The sequence below is a fragment of the Mus caroli genome, chromosome 2, assembly GCF_900094665.2.
Source record: "Mus caroli chromosome 2, CAROLI_EIJ_v1.1, whole genome shotgun sequence".
Taxonomy (NCBI): Eukaryota; Metazoa; Chordata; class Mammalia; order Rodentia; family Muridae; genus Mus; species Mus caroli.
In genome coordinates this window covers 147,220,744-147,233,653 of record NC_034571.1, presented here as the reverse complement: position 1 = coordinate 147,233,653, position 12,910 = coordinate 147,220,744, and the positions used below count along the sequence as shown (strand labels likewise).

The 12,910-nt window shown below is 49.2% G+C and overlaps 2 protein-coding genes across 2 annotated transcripts in view; one reads left to right on the top strand and one right to left on the bottom strand.

Annotated features, from left to right (window-relative positions):
• Positions 1–4,169, top strand: part of Pigu (phosphatidylinositol glycan anchor biosynthesis class U) — an 80,328-nt gene extending 76,159 nt beyond the window's left edge. The window contains exon 12 of the mRNA XM_021181322.1: positions 3,760–4,169. Coding sequence (XP_021036981.1) covers positions 3,760–3,873 — 114 coding nt within the window. The 3' untranslated portion in view covers positions 3,874–4,169. The remainder of the gene's footprint in view (positions 1–3,759) is intronic.
• A 181-nt stretch (positions 4,170–4,350) lies between these two features.
• Map1lc3a (microtubule associated protein 1 light chain 3 alpha) lies at positions 4,351–6,082 on the bottom strand. The gene is made up of 4 exons (XM_021181310.2): positions 5,790–6,082; positions 5,424–5,479; positions 5,226–5,332; positions 4,351–4,948 (listed from the first exon to the last, which is right to left on the bottom strand). Exons 1-4 carry the CDS (start codon positions 5,827–5,829, stop codon positions 4,786–4,788), a joined length of 366 nt encoding a protein of 121 aa, XP_021036969.1. The 5' UTR covers positions 5,830–6,082; the 3' UTR covers positions 4,351–4,785.
• Between the last annotated feature and the right edge of the window lie 6,828 nt (positions 6,083–12,910).

Sequence of the window (12,910 nt, the reverse complement as noted above, 5' to 3'; positions counted from 1 at the left end):
GCTGGCCTCAAACTCAGAAATCTACCTGCTTCTACCTCCCAAGTGCTGAGATTAAAGGCGTGAGCCACCATGCCCAGCTACTTTCATTTTATACACAAGGAAAATGAAATTTAAAGAACAGGAAATCAATTACTGACTCTGGCTTTTCCCTCCCCAACTCGCTCCTGTTCAGAATAGGCAAGGGGCTGTGGGTTTGGAGCTGGTGAGCAGGGTCAGTCAGAGCACCTCCGGGGAGATGGCCTTCCTCCTTGCAGTCTTGTTTGTTTTTTGTTTGCTAAGACAGGGTTTCTGTGTAGCTCTGGCTGTCCTAGAACTTGCTCTGTAGGTCAGGCTGGCCTTGAACTCAGACATCTGCCTGCCTCTGCCTCTTGAGTGCTGAGATTAAAGGTGTGCACCACCATGCCTGGCTCTCTTTGCAGTCTTAATGGAAAGCCCCAGGCCCAGGTTTTCCTCTGAAGAGCCAAGCTCCAGCCTAGCATTCAATCCTTCCCCTGTGGCCACAGCAGCCACCTAGACCTGTGACACTCAAGGTTGTGTGTCCAAATGAGCAAGGCCCTTATCTACACTTCTCTCTTACAGAAATCCTGGAACGTTGAACACTATCACTTAAGCCATCTTTTATTTATTTTACTGTTACTCTGGGTTTTTACCTTACGATTTTGGTCTTTTGAGTCTCATGTAGACCAGGTACCTCTCAGGTGCTCAGCATGCCCTGCTCCTCTGTTTGTTTGTTTGTAAACATCTTTTGTGGAGGTGGGACATGTGCATGCCACAGCATCCATGTAGACAGAGGACAGCTTGTAGGAATCAGTTCTCTCCTACCACCATGTGGGTTCTAGGAATAAACTCAGGTCATCAGGCTTGGAACAGGTGCCTTAACCCTCTGAGCCATCACCAACTCATCCTGGATTATATTTTTAAATTACTACTGATTGAAATGTAGGTATCATTATATTTCCTTCTAAATGTCAGCTTTTACATCATTGAGTAAGTAGAGTTAAATATTTACTTACTAGACTGAGAATATTCTCTTAAACACTCTGGTAGATTGCTTGCTTAGCATGCAGAAAGCTGTGGATTCCATCTCCAATGCCGCATAAAAAAGGATTTGTGGCACACACACATACTTGTAACCCCAGCATTTGGGAAGTAGAAGCAGATTCAGAAGTTTAAGGAGATTCTCTGATATGAAGTTGAAGGCCAACATGGGTTTCAAGAGATTCTGTTTCAAAACAAAACAAGCCGGTGTAGTGGCACACACCTTTAATCCCAGCACTTGGAGTGCAGAGGCTGGAGGGTTTCTTTGGTCTATACAGAGAGTTACAAGACAGCTAGGGCTACCCAGAAAGACTGTTTCAAAACAAAACAAACAACAAAACCCAACAAAACCGAAAACCAAAAACCCAACAACAAAGACAATTGTGTTGTTCTGTTTCTCTAGATAACCTTTACATTTTAGAATTGTCTTGGCGTCACAGAAGGTTGCAGAGTGTACAGTGAGGTGCTGTATAGTCCACTCTTGTTTGCTTCGTGGTTAGCATCTTAAGTTTCATAGAATTTTTGTTATACTAACCACCCTCCCGGGATATTGCCGTTAACGGAATGGGAGGCTTCACTGGGACTTAACATGTCCAGTCATGGCCTCTTCCAGAACTAACCTACAGAGCCATGTTATACTTGGTCATGTCTCCCAGCGTCCTCTGCTCTGTGTTGTCTTTATTTCTCATAACTTTGAAAGGCTTCCGGAACACCAGACAGGTCCCCTCGCTCAGTGAGGTTAGTCTGATGTTGTCCTGAGATTGACACTGTGCCTTTTGTTTGTTTTTCCAGAATCCCCAGGGTTCTGGAGAAATGGCTCAGCAGTTAAGAATACTTGCTGCTATTGCAAGTGTTGCCCTTCCCTGTAACTACCACTTCAGACATTTCCCAGGGCCCCCTGCTTTCAAACCCTCTCCTGAGCCAGGCAGCCAGAGGGAACTTCTAAAACCACAAATCTGATCATGTTACTACTTGACCTGAGTTCTCCCAAAAGCTTCTCAGGCTCCAGACTCTTCTGAGCTCTGTGAGCCTGCACCTGGTCCTGCCGTCCATTACATCATCTCCCCGCACTGCCCCTCTCAGCACAGGATCTCTGGTGTTCCACTGCCTGGAACATTTCCCCTAGTCAGGACCTAACTCCCCTTCACCTGCAGTAGGCTCACTTTATCCAGATTAGGTCCTGACCCCTTCACCTCTCTGATGACAAACTCATTCCAACTGCAACTTCCCATTCAACTGTGTGGCACTTGGTGGGAATGTCGCTTCTGCTAAGGATGATCCTGAGTGCTTCTGCCACTGTGGCATTTACCTGCCCCACCTCAGTCTGACCACAGACTCAAAGGAGCCAACCATCTCAGGTCGCTGTCACCCTAAATAGAGTCCCAGAGGGGAACAGGGTTCATCTCATTTGCACTCTTGATCCCAAAGTCCACAACCCTATTCAGCCCAACATGCCTAAGACTGGAGTAACTGAAGCTGGCAGGGGAGTGTCCTGCCTGACCAAAGGGGGGCAGGCACAGTATTGGACATACTGTTCTCAAGTTTATAGGCTCCAAGAGGACTAGCACCAACCACCTCTTAGTTCACACAGGAAGACTAAGGCCTAGAACATGGCAGGCACTTAGTGAGAGGGAGACAGATCAGAGGTTGACCTAAACCAAAGATGTAGGTCTTCCAGTCCTGTCCTGGGCAGCTATATACTTTTCTGAAGATAGGAGAGCAGCTAAGACAACCTTGGAGGGACCAAAATTAGATAGTCTCTGGACTCATTCCTGCCATTCTCTCACTGGAGGGCTAATGGCCTATTTACAAATAGGGAAACTGAGGCTGGAGGCATTCAATTAGTTGGACCAGAGCCATACCTGGAAGGCTGGACTTGGATATACACCCTTAAATGTGTGACGTCCCAAGAGTCCACCCACAAAAGGACACAGGGCCCTGTAGCATATCAGCAAGTGACCAAGCAGCTGTTGGTCAGCCTGGCTCAGGCAGTAGATAGTGACCTTGAACCCTGAGGTTTCCTCACCCAGACCCTGTCTCGGGGTGGGTGAGGAACACATGCAGAATCAGAATTCACAACTCATCACAGTGATGAGCTGCTTAGGTCATGGGAAGGAAAATCATACCAGTCACATCCAGAAATAACTCGGTTTTAACAGGTTAGCAATGTTGGCAGTAGCTTGATAGTGGTGGTACATGCCTTCTTCAGGCCCAGTGCTCAGGAGACAGAGGCAGTCAGATCTTGTGAGACTGAGATCTGCCTGCTTCTGTCCTCCAAGTGCTGGGATTAAAGGTTTGTACCACCACCACCTGACAAACTGTTTCCAAGGTAGAGTTCCTGGGCTGCCTGTTATGGGAGAAATAGGCAATTTTGTGTTCTGAGTTCCTGGATAGATGGCTTCTCTAGGGAAGGCTACATGGGGTTGTGCCTGTGCAACAGAGGCAGAAGCAAGGTGCACGCACCACTGTAAGAACAGTGGTCTGGACTCTCACGTATGGAAGTGTAAGCCAGGAAAAGGGAACAGGAGGTAGGATACAAACAGCTGCCAGATGACCCATAAGATCGTTCAGGGCTAGGAACGTGCCAAGAGGGAAGGAGGTCCCTGGGCAGAATTATAGATTGGGAGATGCCAGACAGGCACTAACCTGCCTGTCTAACCCCGCAAAGGGTAGTATTCATTAAGGTGCCTTGTGGCTTCTCACACTCTCTTTCCTTGCCAGATCCTGCTCATCTCTGACTACTTCTATGCCTTCCTGCGACGGGAGTATTACCTCACACACGGTCTCTACTTGACTGCCAAGGACGGCACTGAGGCCATGCTTGTGCTCAAGTAGCCCTGGCTGGCACAGCGCTGCATGGACAAGAGGGGGAAGGGCCAGAAGCTGGGCCAAGTCCCTCATCCAGAGTTGCCAGCAGGCACGTCCTCAGGCAGAAGAAGTTCAAGTCCGGGGTCACAAATCTCTGGCACCAAAGGGGACTCATAGCTGGCAACAAGGCCCATGGGGAGAAGCTAGGAGCACCCCACTTGGACCCCCCACTTTGTGACTGTGCCCAGAAAGGAAGCAGCCGGTGAGCAGGGCTTTATAGGTTGTGACTACTTAATAAATGTGTGGGTCTTTTTTTTTTTTCATTGTTGTTCTGATGACATGTATTCCTGGAGTGGAGTGAGCTTGGCCCCCTAAGACTACATGCTATCCTGTACTAAGGAGTGGGTTTCTGGGAACTCACATTCCACAGAACACACGTCTCTGTCTCTGAGTGTGAACACAGTCACCTAGCAGCCCTCCCTGCTCCCAAACAAGCAGCTGGAGTCAAAGGGCCAGGCAGGCCTGAGCAATCTTTATTCTGCAGAGGAAATGACCACAGATCCATACACCGTGTCAGCACAAGGGGAGCCAGCCTTTCAGGGGTGGGGCAGGTCCTGGCTGGAGGCAAAGCCTCAGGTGGATGAGGGGCAAGATGGGCAGACAGGCAAGGACCTAACAAAATGACAAACCCCACAGGGCAGGGATGCTGCTCCTCACCCACTCCCAACCCAGCCAGCACCCAAAAGAACAACCCTAACATGACTGGCCCAGGACCTACCCAGGATGTGGTAAGCTGGCTGGTGGCCCCTACCTGGGGGGAGGGGGTGTCACATCTCTGCCTAATCCACTGGGGACTGAAATAGCTTAGTTTAGGAGCCAGGACCACCCTGGGGAGAACCTGACCAGAACTCCCAGCCACCCCCCACCCCTCCTCTTGACTCAGAAGCCGAAGGTTTCTTGGGAGGCATAGACCATGTAGAGGAATCCGTCTTCATCCTTCTCCTGTTCATAGATGTCAGCGATGGGTGTGGAGACGCTCACCATGCTGTGCTGGTTGACCAGCAGGAAGAAGGCCTGCGTGGGGTTGAGTTGCAGGCGGCGCCTGTGGAGGCAGGCAGGGCAGGCATGCCAGGTGAGGAGGCTGCCTGCTGGAGGCCTAGGTGACCCTTCCAAAATGTTACTGAACCTTCACTTTTCGGTCCATCTCAGCCAGAGGCTCTCACCTCTACTGAAGCTGGTCCCAGCCCCGACCTTGGTCTTTTCCAGCCTCCTAGAACAAGGGGCCCGGTGTCCCAAATCAGTCCCCTCGCCCCACTCCATCCCTTCTTGTGGAACCTGGCCCTGCCCCACCCAAGGCCTGTAGGAGGCTGCCCACGCACCGAATGATCTTGACCAACTCGCTCATGTTAACATGGTCTGGGACCAGAAACTTGGTCTTATCCAGGACAGGCAGCTGCTTCTCACCCTTGTAGCGCTCGATGATCACCTGGAGTGGAGTGGGCGGGGGACTCGTAAGCCAGGGGCGGGACCTGGCAGGGCAGGGCGTGGCTGGGAGTGGGGGGTGGCTAGAGACTCACCGGGATCTTACTGGGGTGCTGGTCGCGGATCTGCTGCACCTCCTTACAGCGGTCGGCTGCGGACAGAGCTCTGTGTGAGGCCCAGCTGTGCTGAGGCCTCCGGCGACTCCGCCTCACTGATCCCCGAGGGGCGGCTCCGGGCCCGCCCCGCCCCAGCGCCCGCCCCCGGGGCCGTCGGCCCTGCAGCCCTCCATCGGGGGACGCGGTAGGGAGGCGGGCGACCCTGCCAGGCCTTGCGGCCTCTCCACCCGGGGTCCGGCCGGCCGGTGCCTGACGTCATGGGGCTGACGTCACCTGCGGCAATCGGGGTCGACTGGCACCCCCATCCCTCGATCCCCGATGGCAGTTCGCCCCCCAGGGCCTCACCGAAGCTGCGCCGCTGCTTGAAAGGCCGGTCGGAGGGCATCGCGCGGGCCCGGCGGGGCGCGCAGCCGGGGCTCCGGGGCGCGCGGCTCAGAGATGCGTCTGCGGTTCGGCGCGCCGGGGGCTCCGGGGCTCGAGCTCAAGGGCTGCGGGGCTCGCGCTGAGCCTGGCGGTGGCGGCTGCGGGAGGTAACTCGCCTGGGTGACGTCAGGTCACAACATTCCTTAAAGGGGAGGCCGGCGCGCCGCTCCCATTGGGCCGACGGAAAACCCGCCTGCCTGGACCTGTGACGCCACGGCGCAGACAGCCCGGATTCCCGGCGCAGGTCGTAAGGAGGCGGAGCTCCAGGGCGCGTCACAGTTCTGTGACGTCACGATGTCAAGCTCCTCTCTTTGGCGCCACAGACTCAGAAGCCAGGCAGTTGTCGCCTCCATCCGGTCTCTCTACGCTGCGGAGTAGTTCACCGCGCCTTCATCGAGTTTAGCATTCGAGAACGAAGGTGGAGCGGGGAGAGGATGGAACACCCAGAGTTTTAACATTTTTTATGTGTTTGTAAGTGTATGCCCGCGGATGCAGAACATAGCATCGGATATCCTTAGGCTGGAGTTAATCGCGGTGCTGGGAATCAAGCTTAGGTCCTCTGTAATAATAGCAAGGGCTCTTAATTGTCGAGCCATTGCTCCAGACCCCCACCCAGGCTTTCAGAGAATTCTGGAACAACCATAGAAAGCATAGATTTCCAGAGTGAGGTTGGTTAAGAAGTGATTTCGATAAAGCGGGAGAGAATCGCTGAATAGGGGGCTATATCAGAAGTGGTTAACCATGAGATGGAGAACATTCGGAACTGACAACACGCGAAGTCAGATTTTACAGGCAGAGCCCCTTGGTAGGATAGAAAGAAGTATGGTCTGGGAATGTTACTGAGGGTCAGGGTAGGATACTTGCCTAGCAGATGTAAGGCTTAAGTTCAGTATCTCAGGTTTTGAGGGAGGTGGAGGGGATAGAGGGACGGGACAGACACGGAGAGGCAGCCCCTTGAAGAACTTTAAAGATCGATTAAAAGCCAGAATCAATGCCAGATGTAGCTGTCTCTCATTTGTAGTCCTAGCTCTATGGGAGTTTGAGGCAGGAGGATGGGCTAGAGTTGAAGTAAGGAAGAAAAAAGATAAAACAAAAGAATTTACAAAGGACCATTGTTTGAAAAAAAAAAAAAGAGTTAGTTTGTATTTAAGAAACAGACAACTCAAAGGGAAGAAAATTTGATGGGAACTGGTAACCAAGTTAACAGATGCACGCTTGACTGAGTAATTCTAAACAACTGCTTATGGACAGAAATGGTGATTGTGGTACAAAAACAAGCTGCTAAGGTCACAAGAATTCAGCTGAGATTGCCTTAAAGAGGCTGGGTAGCGGTGCACTCCTTAACCCCAGCCCTGTGGGCAGAGACAAGATGGTCTCTTGAGTTCAAGACCAGCCTGGTCTAGATAGTGAGACCTTGTGTTTTGGGTTTTGTTTTGCTTTTTAAATGTCGTAGGGAGCTGGATTTGTTTGGAAAGACATTATTGTCTGCTTGGTTAGGTAGGGTGCTTGCCCACAAGCATGAGGATGTGAGTTCAATTTTCGGAATATGTTAGATCCTAGAGGCTCCACCTACAAAGGGATTCAACCAGGCCTTATATCCCATCTCTACCGTCTCCAGGCAGCTCAACGCCTGGTATGTGGCAGCTCCAAATTAGGGTGAGGCGGTAGGATTACTTCCCTAAATTATGACCTTAAGTCCTATTTAGTGCCTTTACTAACTTTGACACCTTCCCCTGGAAGAAAATCTGTTAGTGCAAGGATTAGCCTTTGTTTTGAGGGTTTCTGCAATGTTCTGACTTCCCTTTCAGCAAGTGACAGGATTACTAAATCTGTCTCAGGACATCTCTCTACTGAATCCGGGAAGAATTTTTTTTTATATATTTTAAATATTAAAATATTTTCTGCCTATGGTGGTAGAACAACTTCCACACAGCAAATAGATAAATGTAAAAAAAAAAAAAAGACACAGCAGAAAGATCATTAAGAGAATAGAAATGGGGCTGGAGAGATGGCTCAGGGGTTAAGAGCACTGACTGCTCTTCTAGAGGTCCTGAGTTCAAATCCCAGCAACCACATGGTGGCTCGCAACCATCAGTAATGAGATCTGATGCCCTCTTATGGTGTGTCTGAAGACAGCTACAATGTACTCACATATACAAAACAAATAAATAAGTAAATCTTTTAAAAAAGAGAGAGAATAGAAATGTAAAATATGGTTTTAAATACTGAAAGGGGGGTAGTGAAGGGCTCTGAACCATGGGAGCCAGAAGCAGATTATGAAGGAACCTGGAGGAGTCTCACACTCACCTATAAAAACGCCACATCCTTGGGGTGCAGCTCAGTGGGTAGAATACATGCCTCCCATGCAGGACACCCTAGGTTTGATCTCAGCTTCACATAGATTGGACATGGTGGCACATGCCTGTCATCCCAAATTTTAGGACTCGCCAAGAAAAGAAGGAAGGCCATAGTATTTACAAGAGGCCACAGAGGAACAATGTATCATATATGTGTGAGACCCATGTCTTTGTGTTGTAAGTAAAAAGTTAATAAAAACATAAAATGTAGGCCAGTGAGATGACTCTAGGTACGGGTTTATTCCTGACAACTGTGTGGTGAAAGGAGAGAGCCAGTTTCTGCAGATTGCTCTCTGACCCTCAGACTTGTAAATACAAACCTTACAAGTAAATGTTTAAAAGACAAAACAAAAAAGTACCAGATGTGTACCGAGAAAACCAAAAGAAACTCATGGAAAATTCACACAAAATAGACTGTAAGGCTAAGGTCACGCATCATTAAAGGATTAAGAGAATCCCTTCAAGCCGGGCGGTGGTGGCGCACACCTTTAATCCCAGCACTTGGGAGGCAGAGACAGGAGGATTTCTGAGTTCGAGGCCAGCCTGGTCTACAAAGTGAGTTCCAGGACAGCCAGGGCTACACAGAGAAACCCTGTCTCAAAAAATAAACAAACAAAAAACAAACAAAAAGAGTCCCTTCTAAGTGATGAAATTATTCTCTTGGAAGAGATCATTTTGAATTTCTCTATTCTGAGTTTATGAAAGGCTGAACTGGCTGTTGTGGTGAACGCCTATAATCCTAGCATTTGGGAGGTAGAGGCAGGGGGAGGATTGAAATTCAAGGTCAGTCTGGTTAATAGGAGACCTCATCTCAAAATAAGAAAAATGCTTTTGGTAGGCTGAGCATGGTGACACAACTGTAATCCCAGAACTCTGGAGACTAAGATCAGAGGATCATGTGACTTCAAGGCTAACCTGGTCTACAAACCCAAATCCTGTCTCAATACGTAGGACTCACTTAAATATCTTGTTATAACATAATAGACTCTTACAGTCAAATAGGGAGCCGACATCAGCAAACTTCATTAGAACTGACAAGGACTAAAGGTGTTGTCACAGGTGTGCCCTGGTCTCTGGCTGCTACTCAGTTCTGCAGCATTGTGAGGGCAGCATTAGCTTGCATGGCACAGCATACCACAGCGTTGTTTGGTTTTTGACATACTTGCCCTGAGGGCCCCAAATTGCCCTTGGTACAGAGCTCTGTCTCCAGAGTGAACAACCTCGTAAGCAATGTCACAGGAGATTGAGTGTTCTTGCAGCCAGTCAGGGAGCTGGAAGAACTGGGTCGGCTGTGGCCTTGGGGGAAGTGGTTACACCTGTCTTGTCATCTACCTGACACCAGTATGCTGCTTCCCTTTGTCCTCTTAAACCCTTGGTCCCTGGGCCACCCCATCTACCCAGAATTCAATAGCTTGGCCTCAAGCTTGCCAAGTGAAATGTCTTATGGATGCCTTAAATTTGGCTTGCCCAGAACAAACTTAACATCTCCCAAAACGTACTCCGAACTTCAGTCATTCGTGAGAGTTTGCTCCCGTGGCACATCCTCAAATCCTGTTGCTCATACTTCTGAGATATTTCTGTAATCTGACTTTAGCTCCACCTCTACCCCCTGGGCTCCAGCCACCACTACCACAGAGAGATCCACCCACCTCTGCCTCCTAAGTGCCAAGTTAAAGGCATGGGTTACCATGCCAGGCTTAACTCAAAAGGTTTTGTGGTTTATCGGCCAGTATGAATTGCAGGCATGCATCACCACACAGGCTCAGATACTTTCTTTTTTGTTTGTTTGGTTTTTTTGTTTTTTTTCGAGACAGGGTTTCTCTGTGTATCTCTGGCTGTCTTGGAACTCACTCTGTAGACCAGGCTGGCTTCGAACTCAGAAATCCGCCTGCCTCTGCCTCCCAAGTGCTGGGATCAAAGGCCTGTGCCTCCACCGCCCAGCACTTTCTATATTTTTAATTTAAAATTTTATGCGTATGCTAATGGCCCTTGTCTTTATTCCTGTCTCTTGAGAGGTATAGGCAAATACTGAATGGAATTGCTGAGTTGTGGGGCAAGGTGTGCGTTCACTTTGTTAAGACATTGCCTGACTAGGATTTTAAGTTTAATGTACTAATGGCTCGTTTACTCCTGTGGTGTATGGCTGTCTTGCTTGCACACATGTCTGTGTACCACTTGCATGCCTGTTGCCCACAAGGCCAGCAGAGGGCATTGGGGCTCCTGAAACTGGAGTTGTGCCTGGCTAGGATTTTAAATGCAGTCCACTAGTGGCTCGTGTCCTTCTTCCTGTCACTTGAGAGTTTTAGGCAAGGAGGATCAGAAGTTCAGGTTATTATTTTATATATAACAAATTTGATGTTAGCCTGGGCTACCTGAGATCCCGAACTAAAAAAGCATCCAAAGAATTAATCTAGTGTGCTATGCTTGTTTTAAATTTTATTTTTCCATTCTTTTCAACTAAAATACAAGCGCTGTAATGAATGGCAAGGCTGTTTACTTAGTCTTCCTGTTACTGCACTGCTCAGGATGAACCCAGAGTCTTGCTTGTGCTAGGCAGGCTCATCACCCAGCTACAGAGTCTATTCCCAGGGGGGTTTCCTGCTTGGTCCCTGCTCTGTTCCAGCATATAGACAAGATGTGGCCGGTGGTTGGTGCTAAGTAAATAGACTTTGAATGAGTGGCCTTGTCTCTTGGTGTCTACTGTGTCACCTCTCCTTGTCATTGACCATCTGTCTCCTTCAAGCCCCTAGATTTTATGTGAGAACAGAGTTTGTGGCTAGCACAGTTGCTGGGACAGGTCAGAAGCTGGGTGGTGTCTCACCGAGGTCATCATGCCCTCCCCGTTCTACACCCACCATTCCTTTCTGCCAGTTCAGAGCTCCTGACTTAGATCTATGCACCTGAGAGAAAGGCAACAGCTGGGCTTCTCTGGGCCCTATCAAACGAAGGTGGAACAACCCTAGATATCATGCCATCTTGGGTGGGTCACATTTCCTCCTGCGTGCTTGACAGCAGGCCGGCCATAGCCAGATGTGGGTCCGGAGTAGCTTTATAACTCACTGAATGGCTTAGGTACTGTTCCTCAATTCTGTCATCTGCCGTCAGCGCTTCTCAGCCGACACAACCCTTTGGAGAGTTGCCTCCCAAATATTAAATAATTATGATCTTATTCATAACAGTATCAAAGTTATAGTTATGAAGTAGCAGTGAAATAATTTTATGGTTAGGGTTCATCACAACATGAAGGACTGTATTAAAGGGTCACAGCATTAAGAAGGCTGAGAACCACTGTGCCAAGTAGAGTATTAAAGCCTACTTCTGAGAGTGCCACCCAGGAAGATGGCACATAGTGGGAAGTGACAAGGATTATCTGGTCCAGTGTTACCACAGCCACCCTGGAGTCTCATTTAATGTACTATTATCCTGGTTTTCAGACCTGGAGGACCAGGAGGACAGGGCCTGAACCAGGGTCACTGCTGCTGAGGACATTACTTCCTGCTTATAAACTCCATGTGTAGTTTTCTCCAGACTTTAGAGGAAACGGAGACCAATTCAGGAGTCCGAGTCCCCAAACATCAGTCACAGTCTGACTCACACCCCGCCACCCCCTCAAGCCCTCCAGCATCACTAGGGAAATAGAGACCATGACTGTCAACCTCTCTGTCCACACAAGGCTTTAATCCTGATCTTTTGCTTCTTCAGCTGGGTCTTGTTCCAAATCCCTTTACACCCCCCCACCCTACCCCCCTGCCAGCCAGGGGAACCCTGGGGCATGGCTCATTATGACCTGAAGTGACAGGATGCTACTTCCTGACAGCTGTTCCTCATGTCCCGTCACCATCACTGGTCTTCCAAGCTGCTAGCTGCCCTGGGAGGCTCTCTTCCTGGGCTTTGCTGCCTTGCACAGTGCTCAGATGTTCTCAGCTACTGGAGACCAGCTGTGTCTTCTGGTCCCACCCAGTATGTCTCTGACTCCAGCCTTTCCCTGGGTCACAGGTTCAGGCCCTGCCTCTTGAACAAGGTCCCCTGAGCCTGGGACTCCTCAAAATTGACAAGTCAAAGGGAGCTCCTAATTTCTTTAATTAACCTGTGCTTCCAGCTAATCCTCCCCTCTCTTGTACCTCAGCCTGACCCTAACCTTAGTGGGTTTGTGCCCTCCCCCAACTCTGAGTGACCATCAAGACTTTAACTGTCCACCATTATTCCTGTTGGATGAAGCCATACAGTGGCCTCTAGGAACCCCCTTCTCCCTCTGTAGACTATATTCTACCACTGTGCCATTTTTAACGCTATGTCCAGGGCTTCTTGCCTGCCTTAAAGAATTACCTGTTGCAGGATATTTGATCACACTGAATCCTGAGATTGTGTTGTTTATTGGTAAAACCTGTTTCTAGTTGTGGTGTGGCTCAGCCACACCTTTAATCTCTCTCTTCCCCCTTCTCTTCTCCCCCACTCCCCACCTCTGGCATACAGACACGCTCTTAGTGTGCACCTTTAATCCCAGACTCAAAGAATAAAGTTAGTAAGTTAGTTTGTAGAATGAAGCACCCATGTTTGAAAGTGATGTCTAATTGAGTGGCAGACAAAGAAACCAATCAGAGAAAGATTGGACAGAGTGGGGTCATGCCCAACTCTCAAGAGCAGAAAAGGAAGCTACTTAAAGAGCAGTGCAGAGAGAAGGGTAGA

Bases quoted from the DNA above. Each gene is read 5' to 3' on its own strand.
- Map1lc3a (XM_021181310.2), bottom strand. From the start codon at position 5,829: ATGCCCTCCGACCGGCCTTTCAAGCAGCGGCGCAGCTTCG. The intron at 5,480-5,789 runs GTGAGGCCCTGG...CTCTGTCCGCAG, and splicing joins CAAGCAGCGGCGCAGCTTCG to CCGACCGCTGTAAGGAGGTG. The intron at 5,333-5,423 runs GTGAGTCTCTAG...ACTCCACTCCAG, and splicing joins AGCACCCCAGTAAGATCCCG to GTGATCATCGAGCGCTACAA.